Source organism: Oryx dammah, unplaced genomic scaffold (genome assembly GCF_014754425.2).
Source record: "Oryx dammah isolate SB20612 unplaced genomic scaffold, SCBI_Odam_1.1 HiC_scaffold_13, whole genome shotgun sequence".
NCBI lineage: Eukaryota > Metazoa > Chordata > Mammalia > Artiodactyla > Bovidae > Oryx > Oryx dammah.
The window spans coordinates 54116981-54131920 of NW_024070197.1; the positions used below are offsets into that span (position 1 = coordinate 54116981).

The 14940-nt window shown below is 51.3% G+C and overlaps 1 protein-coding gene across 1 annotated transcript in view; it reads right to left on the reverse strand.

Moving 5' to 3' along the window:
* Positions 1–274: 274 nt before the first annotated feature.
* DNAAF1 (dynein axonemal assembly factor 1) overlaps positions 275–14940 on the reverse strand; it is a 24797-nt gene continuing 10131 nt past the window's right edge. The window contains exons 5-12 of the mRNA XM_040253996.1: positions 14689–14855; positions 10291–10412; positions 6753–6919; positions 5517–5768; positions 4297–4406; positions 2577–2633; positions 1358–1733; positions 275–601 (exon numbers count right to left, since the gene is read on the reverse strand). Coding sequence (XP_040109930.1) covers positions 498–601; positions 1358–1733; positions 2577–2633; positions 4297–4406; positions 5517–5768; positions 6753–6919; positions 10291–10412; positions 14689–14855 — 1355 coding nt within the window. The 3' untranslated portion in view covers positions 275–497. The remainder of the gene's footprint in view (positions 602–1357; positions 1734–2576; positions 2634–4296; positions 4407–5516; positions 5769–6752; positions 6920–10290; positions 10413–14688; positions 14856–14940) is intronic.

Genomic DNA, 14940 nt, shown 5'->3' on the forward strand with positions numbered 1-14940 from the left:
TCAGGCTGGCTGCATCCCCTACCATGGCTTTCCATGCTCAGTGCATTAGGTTCTCACCCTCCGTGGCTCTGTGGCCCCAGTGAAGAGCCTGCTTCTGCTGCGGGGAGATCACCCCACCCCACCCCACCCCTGGGAATGGCACAGGCCTCGGGACGGGACCTGGGTTTCTTCTCAGAAGAATGGAATGGTTCTTGTCTCAGTACCTAATGGAGTGAATGACCTGTGACTCACCCAGATGTTAGATAATCCAGTAATACAAGGGCCCACATGGATGCTGAAATGTTTATACTGTGACATGGTTTCTACTGCAAGTGACCTGGCTTGTGAGAGGCTTGCAGCGCGGGGAGCACGAGGCTGTGTCTGCGGGAGAAGGGAACCGGGGCCCACGCCCTCGGCAACCACAGCTCGGAAGGGAAGGGGAGCCCGAGCGAAAGGGTGACCCGCCCCTGCTGGGGGGTCAGGCCTGGGCCCGTGCCCGCTGGTACAAGAGCAGAGGCTCAGTCCAGGCCAAATTCAATGTCCTCCCGGTCTTCTGCCTCCGACCGCAGGCGCTCCACGGGCTTCACCTCAGATTGGACTTGATCCTTCTCAGGGCTGTTTCCTACAGAGTTAGGCAAGGGGTGGCTCAGTGTTGTGGGGAAGTGTGGTCAGCCCTCACCCCTTCCCGTGTGCCGGCCTCGAGATGGCCACGCAGCGTGGGTCAGAGCGGGGATTGTCTGTGCCAAGGGCTCCCCGTGTTGGGTTCGCAGTGGGGGAGCATAGTCTCGAACACGGAGCTACCCCCGTGTGCTTGTGAGTATCAGGCACTAACCAGCCGCCCCAGTGGTGCCTCTCTCTAGTCATGGGCACAAGCCCCCAGGCTGGTGGGCCGGGTGGTGTGTGGCGAGTGGCTTCTCCTGCCCTGCCCACTGGGCACTGTGGGTGCTGCCCGCACCTGCTGCAACTCCCTTCCCAGCTGGCGTGTCACCTGTGCCATTCTGGGCATCCATGTGCGCAGCACCACCCTTGGGCCAGCTGCTGCCCTGGTCTCATCCCATGTGATGAGACTGTGGTGTCACTGGTCCCCTCCTTCCTTGATCGGGAAGGGCCGAGCCTGGAGGTGGTGGGGGAAGGGGGCAGCCTGGCAGCTTCTCAGCTCCCTGGCCAGTAATGCTGCAAGTCGCCCAGGTGGGAACACGCTCTAGCGGCCTCCGCAGTCTCTGGAGAGGCTGTGAATGACCCGCCACCACCACTGAGAACATGGGATCCTGACGACAAAGGCCCAGGTGGCCACTGCTCTGGGCTTGGGTGGTCCACTGTCTGTTTCCCCACCGAGAAGCTTTTGGCCCCTGTGACCTTTAAGGTCAGGGGACATTACCTGGAGCGGGGGCTGGAAGCAGGTCCCCATCGCCATCCTCAGTGCATGGGGCAGGCACGGCTTCCCCCTTGCAGACTGGGGGCAGGGGTGGCAGTCCTGAGGGCTCCTCGTCATCACCCAGCTCCTGAATCAGCGGGCGAGGGACCTCGCTCGCTCTCCTTTGGGTTTCCGGGTCCCTCTCTGGTGCCACTTTAAGTATGTCTGTGAAGGGCATCTCAGTCTCCACCCTCCAGGAGGTATCCTTGGGGACTGCAAATATACTGGAAAGTGTGTCCGAGGATGTGTTTTCCAGCGCTAGGAGTGAGATGTCGTCCACGTCAGGCTCGCTGGCGTCGTTCAGGCTCGAGACAGCTGTAATCTTTGGAAAGCACTGCTCCTGTTAAAAGGAAAAGACATGTTGAGCCATGCTGTTTTCACAGTAGCATCCCTAAAGTGCATGCTGCTAATTCTGCGTTTCTGCCCGTCACACTCTGGCACCACACCAGGACAGCCCTCGGGGAACACAGCACTGACCCTGAGGTGGTCGTGAGCCCTGCGGCCAGGTCTCCACTGGCGCCCCCTCCTCCCTTGGGTCTCCATGGGGCACGGGCCCACCTTCTCTGCTCCTGCTGGACCAGCCCCGACCTGGGTCCTGAACCAGGCATCTGTGAGCCTGGGCTCCTGGTGGGCTGCGCCTGCACCGGCTACCTAGCCCTGCGTTGGTGGTCAGGCCCCCAAAGAACTGGGTTCTGTGTCTGTGTCCTTGCTGTGATCACTGGCTCCCGCCCTGAGATTACGCCCCAGACTTCTCTCTCTCCTTCAGGCCCCGAGGGGCTCTGGTAATGTTGGGGGGAGGATCAGGTCACCTCAGGAGACATCCATGTCAAGCCCCTGCCCTCTCCTCCCTGCTCTCTCCTTTCCCTGCCTGTGTATCACTGTCTTACCGGCATTCGCTTGATGAACACATAGAAACGTCAAGGACAGGAAAACGTCCAGGTACTGATGTACAGTACATGGTTATTAAAAATCAGTGATTGAAGATCTGTTCCCAAAAAACCCCCCAAGTGGCTAATTGTAGAACCTCAGAGAAGGGAGCAGCAGTAAACCTTTCCTGAGGCTGAGGTAAAGGTCCCAGGTGTGTGAGGCATCAGGCAGGGCCTGTGACTCCCCGATACTTGGTCATCCACGGGGCTGGGAGAAGAGGAGGGAAGTGGAAATGCAGGGACGCAGGTGAGCTCACCCTATCCCGGTCGCCCAGAGATTCGCCGGCATTCACGTCTTCCAAGTCAGGCAGGTCCTGGAAGAGGAAGTGACCCTGGTCAGCGGGAGGGTGCACTCTCAGCATCCAGTGCTCGGATGAGACGAGGCCACCCCACCAACCAACCACAGAGTGTGGAGGGGCCCACGGAGCAACCAAGACACTTGAGCCCTGTGTGCACGCAGCACACTCGTGCACACTGGAGCCACATGTACACACATGCACGTGGCCACTCGAGCCGCGTGTCCAGGCAGCACACGCAGTCCAGGTAACACTCCAGGTGCCAGTGGCCACTCCAGGTTCCTGGACCTGGTCAGTGAAAGAGCTTTGTAAGGTGTGACGTGTTTCAGAAATTTCCACCTCGTTCTCCACTTTGGTATCACCCAGTTCATCTGGGGGGAATTGTACCTCTTACGTACAAATAGGGTCCCAAGGACCCTGCCTGGCACAAAGTGAGTCTCTTTCGAACCTTTCCCAAAACTGGGGTAGGGAGGCAGCACTTTTCTGTTCTGTGTCTTGGGATATCTTCATCTGTAGCACCCCAACCTGCATGTGAGGCAGTCAGATGCCTGGACTCCAGAGCCAGACTGCCTGGGTTGCTGTTGCTGCTCCACCATTGTCTGGCTGTGTAGCCTTGGGCAAGGTGCTCTACTCTGTTTCTCAGTTTCCCCATCTGTAAAATGGGGATGATAACCTACCTCTTAAGAGTTACTGGAAGGGTTAAATCAGTTGATACAAGAGGTATTTAAAGTGGTGCCGGACAAAAAGGAAGAACAGTCAGTGTTAGCGTAGCATCGAGGTCCTGTATATGGTTGGTTCTCACACGTTAGGGCTGAAGTACCCACTTTTGTTATATCTATATTAGACCCACTCAGAAAACTGGAAACGCCATGCTGAATGCTGACTGCTCAGTTGGACCTCTCTGAGCCACGTGAAATTGTAAAGTTGGGAGTGAAACACGAGTGTAGCAGTTTGTGAAGGAAGCGGGCAGAGGGCAGGCAAAGCCACGCAACACAGTCTGAATGGAAGGAGCTCACTTGTGGGCAGAGAGGCGGCTGTCCTCTGGGGAAGTAGGGTGTAAACCTAAAGATGGGGGGACCAGCCCCTACTCAACCCCCTAAAGCACAGTTCCTGGGGGTCGTGCCAAACGAGCATATCCCCAGGGATGCATTCTCGTGGGCACAGCGTGGAAGGCTGTCATCAGAGTGGACAGGCTGCAGGGAGGAGGGCCATTCCCAAGGATGTGATCGGGCCCAAGGTCAGGCGGCACCCCTGAATCGGCCCTGGGGGACAGGATGCAGGCCAGGCCAGGAAGATGGGCAGCTGTCCCCAAAGCACGCAGGCCTCTGCTGATTAAGTGTAGCTTTCCCAGCAGTTCCATCTACGGCCAGAAGGAGCTGCTGAGAGGGTAACTTCTCGTGGGGAAATGCATCAGGAGTTTTGTAGACGTAGTTCAGGGGGTTCGTCTGGCCAGTGCTCTCAGTCTTGAAGGTGCACAGGCATGGATTCCCCACCGCCCGCCCCCAGGAGAGCTTACTGACTGCAGATGCTGAGCGCTGGGTCTGGGTGGCACCTCCACGGGAGGCCACGTGGGCCAGCCTACGGGCCCCACTGAACTCAGGATTCGGAAGGTTTGTGTCTGATCAGACACCGACACCAGCTATGCCATGCGTGCTTCTCTGCAGGTGCACGGGCTACGTACTTCGATGAAGAGCTGCTCCTTCGTCTCCAGTCTTGTGGCCTCCAGATTTTCAGCTCCATGGGGCTCTGTGCCTGATGCACTTTCAGTGGTCACAGTTTGGGGAGCCAATTCTAAGGACAACAGAGTTACAGTAATCTTGGAGTCTGTTTCATACCCGGCAGTCAGATGGGCAATTGCGCTTAGGGTGGATTCCAAGAGAAAGGACAGAACCCTCGGGTCTGAAGACCTCTAGCCCTTGTGACAAGAGCTGAGGAAAAGGTTATGTGTGGAAGGGAAGGGAAGGGAGAGAGCACCCTCCTTCTACGACCTGGAGAAGGAAGCTCCAGCCAAGAGGCTATGCAGAACATGCAGGAACCTTGGGAAAAGCATCATCGCTTGAACTAGGAGGTGAGGAAAAGAAAGGCCATGGCGTCAGCGGGCAAGTTTCACAGCTCCTCCTGCTGCAAGAGTGTCAAGGAGACCCGCGACGTCCTTGCAGAGTTGCCCAGGGAATGTGGGGTCCAGACGGGGCTCCTCTCTTCCCCCTAGTCCCCTCCTGCTCCTGCCCACTGCTTCCTCTCCAGCCTCGGTCATCAGAGATGAGTGGCCCCGCTCTGCTCAAGTCACGCCAGTCCATGTCCACCTTGGGGGCTGACTAAGCCCAGTTTGACTCAAGAGCCACAGTGGGGCACCCAATTAGAATGAAACAAGCAAGTGGATTTAGAAAACTTAGTGTCAAAAAGAGGAAACTATCTCATGAATAAATTCATGTTGATTTAAATTACATTCTAGGTGTGTGTGCTCAGTTGCTAACTGGAGTCTGACTCTTTGTGACCCCATGGACTGTAGCCTGCCAGGCTCCTCTGGTCCATGGGATTCTCCAGGCAAGAATACTGGAGGGGGTTGCCATTTCCTCCTCCAGGGGATTTTCCCAACCCAGGGATCAAACCGGCGTCTCCGGCAGGCAGATTTTTTTTTTTTTTTTACCACTGCGTCACCTGAGAAGACATATTTTAGGTGTTCTGGGTTCGATAAAATACACTGTTAGTGTCTTGCCCATTTCCTTGAACCACGCTGGACCGGATGCTGGAGACGCAGTCCAGGCTCCGCTCGTGGTCCTGTCGTGAGGTGGCATGTGTACATCACTTTACAGACCGACTGGTCAGGGTGGAAGGCAGTCCGGGGCCCCCAGTTGGGAGCAGCCCCAGGTATAATGCACCTGTGCTTCCTTGACGACCTACCTGCCCAGGCAGCTCTGGGGCTCGCTGGCAGGGCCTCAGTGGGGAGCACCCCTTTCGGCTCCCCGACATCCAGAGGCAGCTCCTCCAGGAGGCTCGGCTCTTCTGGCTTCTCCGGGAACAGCTCATCCTTGGCCTCGAAGCTCTCCTTGACAAACTGCTCTATCTTCTGCCTCGTTTCTTTCTTTTCCTGAGGCTCTTCCTCTCCTTCCACTTCGGTGTCCACATCCCCAGCACCTGGTGCGGGCTCCTCCCCTGAGCACAAGTCCACGGGTGAGCTGGGATGGTCCTAGGAGGACAAGGAAGGACCCGCAGCAAAGGCCGAGGGTGGGCAGTGGGGACCTGCGGCAGGGCGGTCACCAGGGTGCTGGATAAACAGGCTGCACAGCCACTGGGGGGATGCCCAGCAGGTGCAGTGCCCGCACAGGCCCCTGGAAGACTGTACCGGGTGCTCTCAGGAGATGCGGGCCGAGGGACTGGGCTTAGGGCCACGATGTTTGCTCTGGCTTTCCAGCAGGTCAGCAGGTCAGGAACGTGTGTGTGCGCACATGTGCGCCAAAATGTTAATCAACACCCGACGTGAGGAGATGCCACAGGTGTTCATTTGACCATTGTTTGAACCATGTCCGAATTAAACGCTGGAAAAGGGGGGGAAATGCATACTGCAGGAGAACGTCTATTTTATGGGAATGTGAGTGGGCAGAAAGCAATAGATCTGTGCCACTTTCTTCTATTAAAAAAAAAAGTATGCACTACACTCATAGGGAAAAGCCAGGAAATGCTCACACTGAACGTTGAGCAGTTCTTGCTGCAGTTCTGTGATGACCCTTGCTTGTCTATGTTTTCTATGGGCAGTGTAGTCACAGTTTATAATTAGGTGAAAAACACTGTCATTTAAAAGTACACATGGAGGACTTCCTTGGTGGTCCAGTGGTTAAGACGCCTTGCTTCCACTGCAGGGGGTGCAGGTTCGATCCCTGGTAGGGGAACTAAAATCCCGCAAGCCAAAAAAAAAAAAAAAAAAAAAAGAAGGTACACACAGAGCCCCTGACTCTTTCCTCTTGCATGTAGGAAGAGGACAGGGTTCTTACTTATTAATGTGTCTTGAGCACTGTCCTCAAGTGAGGTCGAGGGCAGACGGATCCGTAGGCCTGTGAGCAAAGCGTTCCCGCCCTCGCCCCCCACCCCAGGATGACTCTCAGTGCAGCTCGGGGGCCCTCTTGTGTCTCGGGCTCACACCTGGCTCCTGGCTCGCTCTCTGCCGCTTCCTCTCCTCTGCCTGGCGCCTGATGGCCGCCAGGGCCTCGATGCTGTCTGTGATCTTCTTCCGCTCTCTCATCTCCCACTGCTGTCTTTCCTCCTTCTCTGCCGCGTACCCTCCCCGGGCCCAGGCCTCTGCGCAAGCTCTGTTTAGGAGGATTAAAAACAAAAAACAAACCCCAGACCTCAGAAGTCAGGGGTTGGTCGGGGGGAGCTGGTCTGAACTGTCACGGGTTAACAGTAAATCCAAAACATATACTCTGACCAAACTTGCTCTTTTCCCCCCAAATCAAACTAAAGGCACAGAGGGCATGTGACTGTAAGGAGACACACTAACGCAGGCACAGTTTCGTCTTGAAAGTTCTAGTGGTTTGCAAAGCCCGTGTGGCTCTAAGGCCAAAAGCATGCGTGACAAAGGCAAAAAAAAAATAGAGAAAGTGAACTCCACCAAAATTAAAAAGGGTGTCATGTAAAGAATCCCGCAAAAAAAAGAACCCACAGAAAGTGAGAAAACAGCTGCAAATCAGATACTTGACGGGGTTGTATCTAGACTACATGAAGACCTATTACAGCTCACACAAAGTCAACACAACCCGAAGGTGGGCAAAGGTTAAAAGAAACTGCACCGGGAGAAAACACTCGGAAGAAAGTTAACTGCTAGATGGCTTGTTATCTAAAACATACAAAGTGTTTTAAAAGTGGCCAAAGAACTGGACCCCTCACCAAGAAGTTAGGTAGAAAATAAGCTCATCGTTGGGTGACATCAGGAGAGTGCAAACCTAACCACTTGACACCCAATGGACGGCTAAAATCCAGAGCGCTGACAACACCAAAGGCTGGGAGGATGTGGGTTGACAGGAGTGCTCCTTCAGGGCTGGTGGGAATGCAAAATGGAGCAGCCACCTCACGAGACAGTTTGCCAATTTCAAAGCAAAGATCATCTTACTGTATAATCCAGCAATCATGCTCTCAAGTATTTACTCAAATGAGTTGAGAACAAATGTCCGCACGCACGCACACACACGCACACACACACACACACACACACACACCTGCACACAAATATTGATAGCAGCACTGTTCACGACAGCCAAATAGTGGAAGCAACCCTAATGTCCCTCAACTGATAAAAAGTGGCCTTCCCAAACGGGAGATTATTTCACAGTGTTATTTTGGAAGCTTTTACTGATGCAGGCTGCAATGTGGGTGAACCTTAAAAATATGCTCAGTGGAAGAAGCCAGTCACAAAAGACCACGTATCGTGTGACTTCATCTATATGAAACGTCCTGAGTAGGCAAATCCATATCGGCTCAGCGGTAGATCTGAGCCTGCCAGTGCAGGAGACACAAGAGACATGGGTTTGATCCCCGAGTTGGGCAGATGCCCTGGAGGAGGAAATGGCAACTCCCATACTCTTGCCTGAAAAATTCCATGGACAGATAAGCCTGGTGGGCTGTAGTCCGTGGGATCGCAAAGAGTTGAACATGACTCATCACTCAGCACACACAGCATATGCAATGTCCAGAGCAGTCTAATCCACAGAGATAGAAAGTAGCTTTGTGGTTGTTGGGGCTGTCAGAGGTGGGTTGGGGAATGACTGCTAATAAGTAAGGGTTACTTTGGGGAGTGATAAAAATATTCTAGAATTGATTGTGGGGGTGGTTGGACAACTCTGAATATACTGAAAAACCATTGAATTGTACACTTGAAGTGAGCAAACTGTTCTAGGGGCCAGAGATAAGTAGGTTAACATAAGAGATGACATGGCTTGCTCTACTAGACCTGCCCTTTTATGGGGAAAGAGACTCTAAAAGAGGAAATAGGTATGTCAGAGGCAGATGTGTCCTACAAAAAGAAATCAGGCTAAAGAGACACTAGATGGAAGAGGCAAAGGTGTGGCTTAGGTAGGTGGCTGGTCATGGAGATCTTCAGAAGGTGACAGGTGAACAAACACCTGTGAGGATCATCCCAGGTTGAGAGAAGGTCAAGGACCCAGTGCGGAACAGCTGGAGAGTGCTGAAATGAGGCTTCAAACCCAAGTGAAACCAGCTTTTGAAGAGGAGTCCTGCTATATCGTCCACGGCAGGGCTCTCCCTGCAAAGGGCCCAGCTCTTGCACGTTCCTGCTGGTCGCGCTGCCCCAGGGTGCAGCAGGAGATCGCATTCCCTGCCGGGCCTCCCGCCCCGCCCCGGGACAGCCGAGAGCTCCCATTGGTTCCCTCCTGCTTGAGTCCTACGTGATACTAACAGATACACACAAAGACCTCCAGGTCGGTTTTGTCTCCACTTTCCGGAGACAGCCTGAGGCTGAGGAGGTTGGCAAGCTTGACTAGGGGCATAGGACCCGCAGCTGCAGAGCTGGGCTTTGCGGTCCGCCCCCAGGCCCTGCACGCCCGCTGTCTGCCTTAATGCCCAGGACTGAGTGCCAGGGAGCTGGGAGCATCTCCGCCCGACTGCGCACAAGCAGGGATCCTGGCTGTCTCACCTGGTCCGTGTGAAGGCTATCCCTTTGAAATTTGTGTTAGTTTGACTAAAATTTGTGAGTTCAAGTGTGTTTTTAAATGTTGGGTAATTCCAAGCTTCAGACTGCACTTCCTTTCAGGCCATCCAAGTTACTGAGGTTTTATTCTAAGCTGGAATGAATAGCAGCCTCAATCAAAAGGTAAATAAAAAACCCAGATCAAAGCAGTGATGATACACTTGGCAGCCCCAGGTTCAATATTCTTGATATGCAAAGAGCTCTTACTGAAACAGAGCTTTCCTGGTGGCTCACATGGTAAAGCCTCTGCCTGCAATGCAGGAGACCCAGGTTTGATCCCTGGGTTGGGAAGATCCCCTGGAGAAGGAAATGGCAACCCACTCCAGTATTCTTGCCTGGGAAATCTCATGGACAGAGGAGCCTGGAGGGCTACAGTCACGGATCGTAAACAGTCAGAAACGACTGAGCGATTATCACTTATGAATCAATAAGAAAAATCTACCCAAAAGGAAATTGGAAAGAGGTCATGAATGCAATACTCACAGAGGAGGAAACTTTAAATGTCCAACAAAGGTGGTAAAAACGATGAACCTCATCTGTTACCCGAAAATGCAAATGATGTACTATCTTCACTCATCAATTAATCTGGCTACATTTTTTTTTTAACATGGCTGTGTCTGGGAAAGTTATAAATGATACAAACATTCTAGAAACTGTAAGTGCCTTTTAAAAGTCTTAAACTACAGTCTTTAATCCAGCAATACAACTCAGAATTCCACCCTAAGGAAATAACTAGCCATGGGATCAGAGACTTCATATAGAAGGATAATTATCAAAGGATTATGAAAAAAATCCAGGAATAAGTGCTCAAAACAGGGAATTTCCTATTATAAACAGTCATGTAAGCCATTAAACTTACCTCACTGGAATATATAACAGAGGTGTGGGAATGCTCAAAAATCAGAAAATTTAAAAACTTACCTGTTGAGCATGCTCAACTGTTACATAGTGTTATTAAAAGGCTTTTCGCTCCCTTACCTGTCCTTGGGAAAAACTGGTCTGTCATCCAGGTATGTTAAGTGTTTTAGCCGGACGGTGAGTGTCCTTCGGTAGTTGGGGATGTTCTTAATCACCGGGTTCCCCATCAGATTCAGGACACGCTGGAAGCACAGAGGCAGAACCTCATTAGGCACTGAGAAAAAGATGCAGTTAAAACATATCCCTTGCACGTTGCGCTGAGAAGAAATACAAAGACAGGGAGTGTCGACATGAAATCCTGAGGACAGTCTCAGAGAAGCCGGGGCTGTCACTGTTCCTGTGCCGTCAGCATGCCATCAGAACCATCCTGAGAATCAGGTATCCCTTTTTCTACTTGAACTTGAACTCTCACTGTCCTTCCAGAATAGTGCTGGAAAACCCTCCTGGAGCCTTTCCCTAGGGCGGTGATTTTGCTCGCCCAATCTCTTTTACTGGAACTAATCTCTGATTGATCACTTTTCTGTCCTTCCCGGCCAGGACCCATTTTAAGAAAATGCACACAGTGGCTGGACAGATAAGAGACGGTGACCAAGGGGACAGGATGCAGAGTGCCCTCTCAGCTACCCTAAAGCCCCTTCTTGCCAGGCTTACAGGTCTCCTGGATGTCAAGCCGGGACCAGGAGAGGGACAGCGACAGAGCAGTGCCACTGTGCCGTTTCCCCATCCTTAAATCCTGTCACCTCCTCTCCGGGGGGCGGGGGGATCCATCAAGGTGACACGTGGGTGAAGCATTTAAAATGGGTTTGCCTAAACTGGTGAAATGGTTTTTATATCTAAAGTGCTTTTTGTTGTTGGAGAAAATGAATATATTGTGAACTGGTTAGTTTAGCATTTTCCAAACTTCATTCTCATCTGGCCATCATGGTTCTTGTCACATGTTCAAGTGGCCTGTCCTGTAGGGCTGGGTGTGGGGAGCAGTGCCCCCCGGGGTGGGCACATGTGTGTGGAGAATGCAGAACCCACCAGAAAACCACCACGAGACAGACGCCTGCAGCAAACTCATCTGCTGCAATCCTAACCCCAGCGCCTCAGAATGTGACTGCATTCAGAGACAGGGTCTTAGAAGAGGTGATCAAGATTAAATGATGTCTCTAGGGTGAGCCCTGATCCCATAGGTCCTTGTACAAAGAGGAGATTGGGAGAGAGGCTGTGAAGGCCACATGAGGACTCGGGGAGAAGATGACTGTCTACACGCCAAGGAGAGAGGCCTCAGGAGAAAGCAAGCCTGCTCCACACCTTGAATTAGGATTTCTAGTCTCCGGAATCATAAGAAAATAAATTTCTTTTGTTTAAAACACCCAGCCTGGTACCTTGTTATGACAGCCAGGCCTCCCAGAAAAGTATTACTATTCAGCTGTGTATTATGCCATACGCTGGTGACTATGTGGATGTTAAACTAGTTCTTGGTGCCAGTCTGCTCTGGAGATTACTCCTGAACTATGCTTTCCTAATATCAATAACCTCAGATATGAGGATAACACCACCTTTATGACAGAGAGCGAAGAAGAACTAAAGAGCCTCTTGATGAAAGTGAAAGAGGAGAGTGAGAAAATTGGCTTAAAACTCAACGTTGAGAAAACTAAGATCATGGCATCTGGTCCCATCACTTCATGGCAAATAGATGGGGAAACAATGGAAACAGTGACAGACTTTATTTTGGGGGACTCCAAAATCACTGCAGATAGTGACTGCAGCCATGAAATTAAAAGACGCTTGCTCTTTGGGAGAAAAGTTATGACCAACCTAGATAGCATATTCAAAACCAGAGACGTGACTTTGCCAACAAAGGTCCATCTAGTCAAAGCTATGGTTTTTCCAGTGGTCATGTATGGATGTGAGAATTGGACTACAAAAAAGGTTGGATGCCGAAGAACTGATGCTTTTGAACTGTGGTGTTAGAGAAGACTCTTGAGATTCCTTTTGACTGCAAGGAGATCCAACCAGTCCATCCTAAAGGATATTAGTCCTGAATATTCATTGGAAGGACTGAGGCTAAAGCTGAAACTCCAATACTTTGGCCATCTGATGTGAAGAACTGACTCACTGGAAAGGACCATGATGCTGGGAAAGATTGAAGGCAAGAGGAGAAGGGGACGACAGAGGATGAGATGGTTGGATGGCATCACTGACTCAATGGACATGAATTTGAGTAAACTCCTGGAGTTGGTGATGGATAGGGAGGCCTGGCGTGCTGCAGTCCATGGGGTCACAAAGAGTCAGACATGACTGAGTGACTGGACTGAACTGATGCTTTCCTTACTGTTTTCTTTTAAATGGATTCACTTTTCCCTTGCTTACCCAGGCCCTAAGCAGGAAACAATGAATTGAGGGTTTTCGTGTGCTATTTGGAAACTATTTTTTCTTAGTACACATGACAACACATACACACTGAAAAGCAAGGAAACTGTCCCAGGCTGCTGGAGTTGAGGCCAGAAGATACAGGAGCTGCCTGCAGGGGTTGCCATGGACTACAAGATGGGAGCACTCAAGCACCCCAAATTAAAATGACAGAAAGGTTAAGTCACTCCAAATACTGTATCTTTAAATCTATCTGTCCACAGTGATAAAGAAAAACCCTTCACTGTCATCTTTAGAGGTCCCTAGGTTCTGGATCCATTTCTCTGAAAACTGATACATAAAAAGAAAACCAAAGACGCCTTCATCCCAGTGTTTTCTGCATACACTTTATATTAGGGATGTAAATTGTTGATGAGCAAAAGTGCTCTTTGTGGAAGCATCACCGCTAAGAAAGGCAGAAGGAATAAGAGAATTAGAATATGATCCCTGAGCGACTGCTAATGAACTCACACAGGGAGGCAGTGTGCCTGGGAGCTGTTGGAACAGTCGGGGGAAGGGAGGCCAAGTGCTGGATCAGACTGAAGCTGGATCGGACTGACAGCAGTCAAACCCACTAGTGACACTTAAAGTCACAACAAGAGGCAACCAGGTGTTACACTTGCCCTTACTGATGCCACAGCGGACCTCAGGGTTATATTCTGAGCCTGGATCTGACCAGGCCTCTGGCTCCATCATCATTTTACAGGAGATACTGGAGACAGCAGAACACGTTAGACCACACCAGGAGGATGCAGTTGACTGAATCCAGGGTGTGGCTGACATCCAGAGGGACCCGGTTTCTTCAGCAGATTCTTGGCAGGGGGGTGGGGGGGGCGAGGAAGAGACAAGCGGGAAGGGCTGTGATGAGATCCATAATCCAAATACAATGTGTGGGTCTGGTTTGGATTGGTAAAATCTGATGGTCTTAAAGCTCAACATTTAGAAAACTAAGATCATGGCATCCGGTCCCATCACTTTATGGCAAATAGATGGAGACACAGTGGGAACAGTGAGAGACTATTTTGGGGGGCTCCAAAATCACTGCAGATGGTGACTGCAGTACTCCTTGGAAGTAAAGTTATGAGTAACCTAGCATATTAAAAAGCAGAGACATCAGTGTGCCAACAAAGATCCGTCTAGTCAAGGCTATGGTTTTCCCAGTGGTCATGCATGGATGTGAGTGCTGGACTAGAAAATAGTCTGAGAGCTGAAGAATTGATGCTTTCAAACTGTGGTGTTGGAGAAGACTCTTGAGAGTCCCTTGGACTGCAAGGAGATCCAACCAGTCCATCCTAAAGGAGATCAGTCCTGGGTGTTCATTGGAGGGACTGATGTTGAAGCTGAAACTCTAACACTTTGTCCACCTCATGTGAAGAGCTGACTCATTTGAAAAGACCCTGATTCTGGGAAATATTGAAGGTGGGAGGAGAAGGGGACGACAGAGGATGAGATGGTTGGATGGCATCACTGACTCAATGGACATGAGTTTGGAGCTGGTGATGGACAGGGAAGCGTGGCATGCTGTGGTCTGTGGGGTTGCAAAGAGTCAGACACGACTGAGCGACTGAACTGAACTGAATCCAATGGTCAAAACACATGCTTGAGGCAAATGGAGAAAACTGAACATAGACTGGGTATTAACTGTCATTCCGATACTATTTTAGGTATAATAACAGTACTGTAATGATGCTTTTTAAAAAGTTGTTATCTGTCAGGAATACACACTGAAATTGTAGGTGAAATGACACAGCATTTGCCATTTAAAACACAGCAGCTAAAAATAGAGGGGAAAAGTGTGATGGGTGTTCAGAAGGCAGGGAGAAAGGAAGAGGGGAGGGAGGAAGGGAGGGGAGAAAAAAAGAGACTTGCTGCCTACGGAACACAAGGCGACACTTGTGTCCGGGGGCGTGTCCCCACCCCCACTCCGCACTGGGTGCAGGACCTTCCCTGACCAGGGACTGAACCCAGGCCCCTGCCTTGGAAGCTCGGGGCCACAACCACTGGGCCACCAGGAAAGTCTCCAGTGTGCATGTTTCTTTCTGCTTTTTGTTTGTTTTTTACCAAGTCAGGCATGCTCTCAAGAACGCTCAGGATCCTGGGGTCGCTCAGCTTGTTGTGGGAAAGGTCAAGGACGCAGAGTCTGGCACACTCCCTGAGATGCTGAATGTCCTCCACGGTCTCTAAGTGGTTGTGCGCCATCTGGAGTGTGTTCAGGACTGGCAGGCAAGCTGGAAGGGGGAGTGGACAGAGCTGAGGGACATGGGCAGCCAAGAAAATGTTAAGACCCTCCTGCAGGGGACAGCAGTGGACATG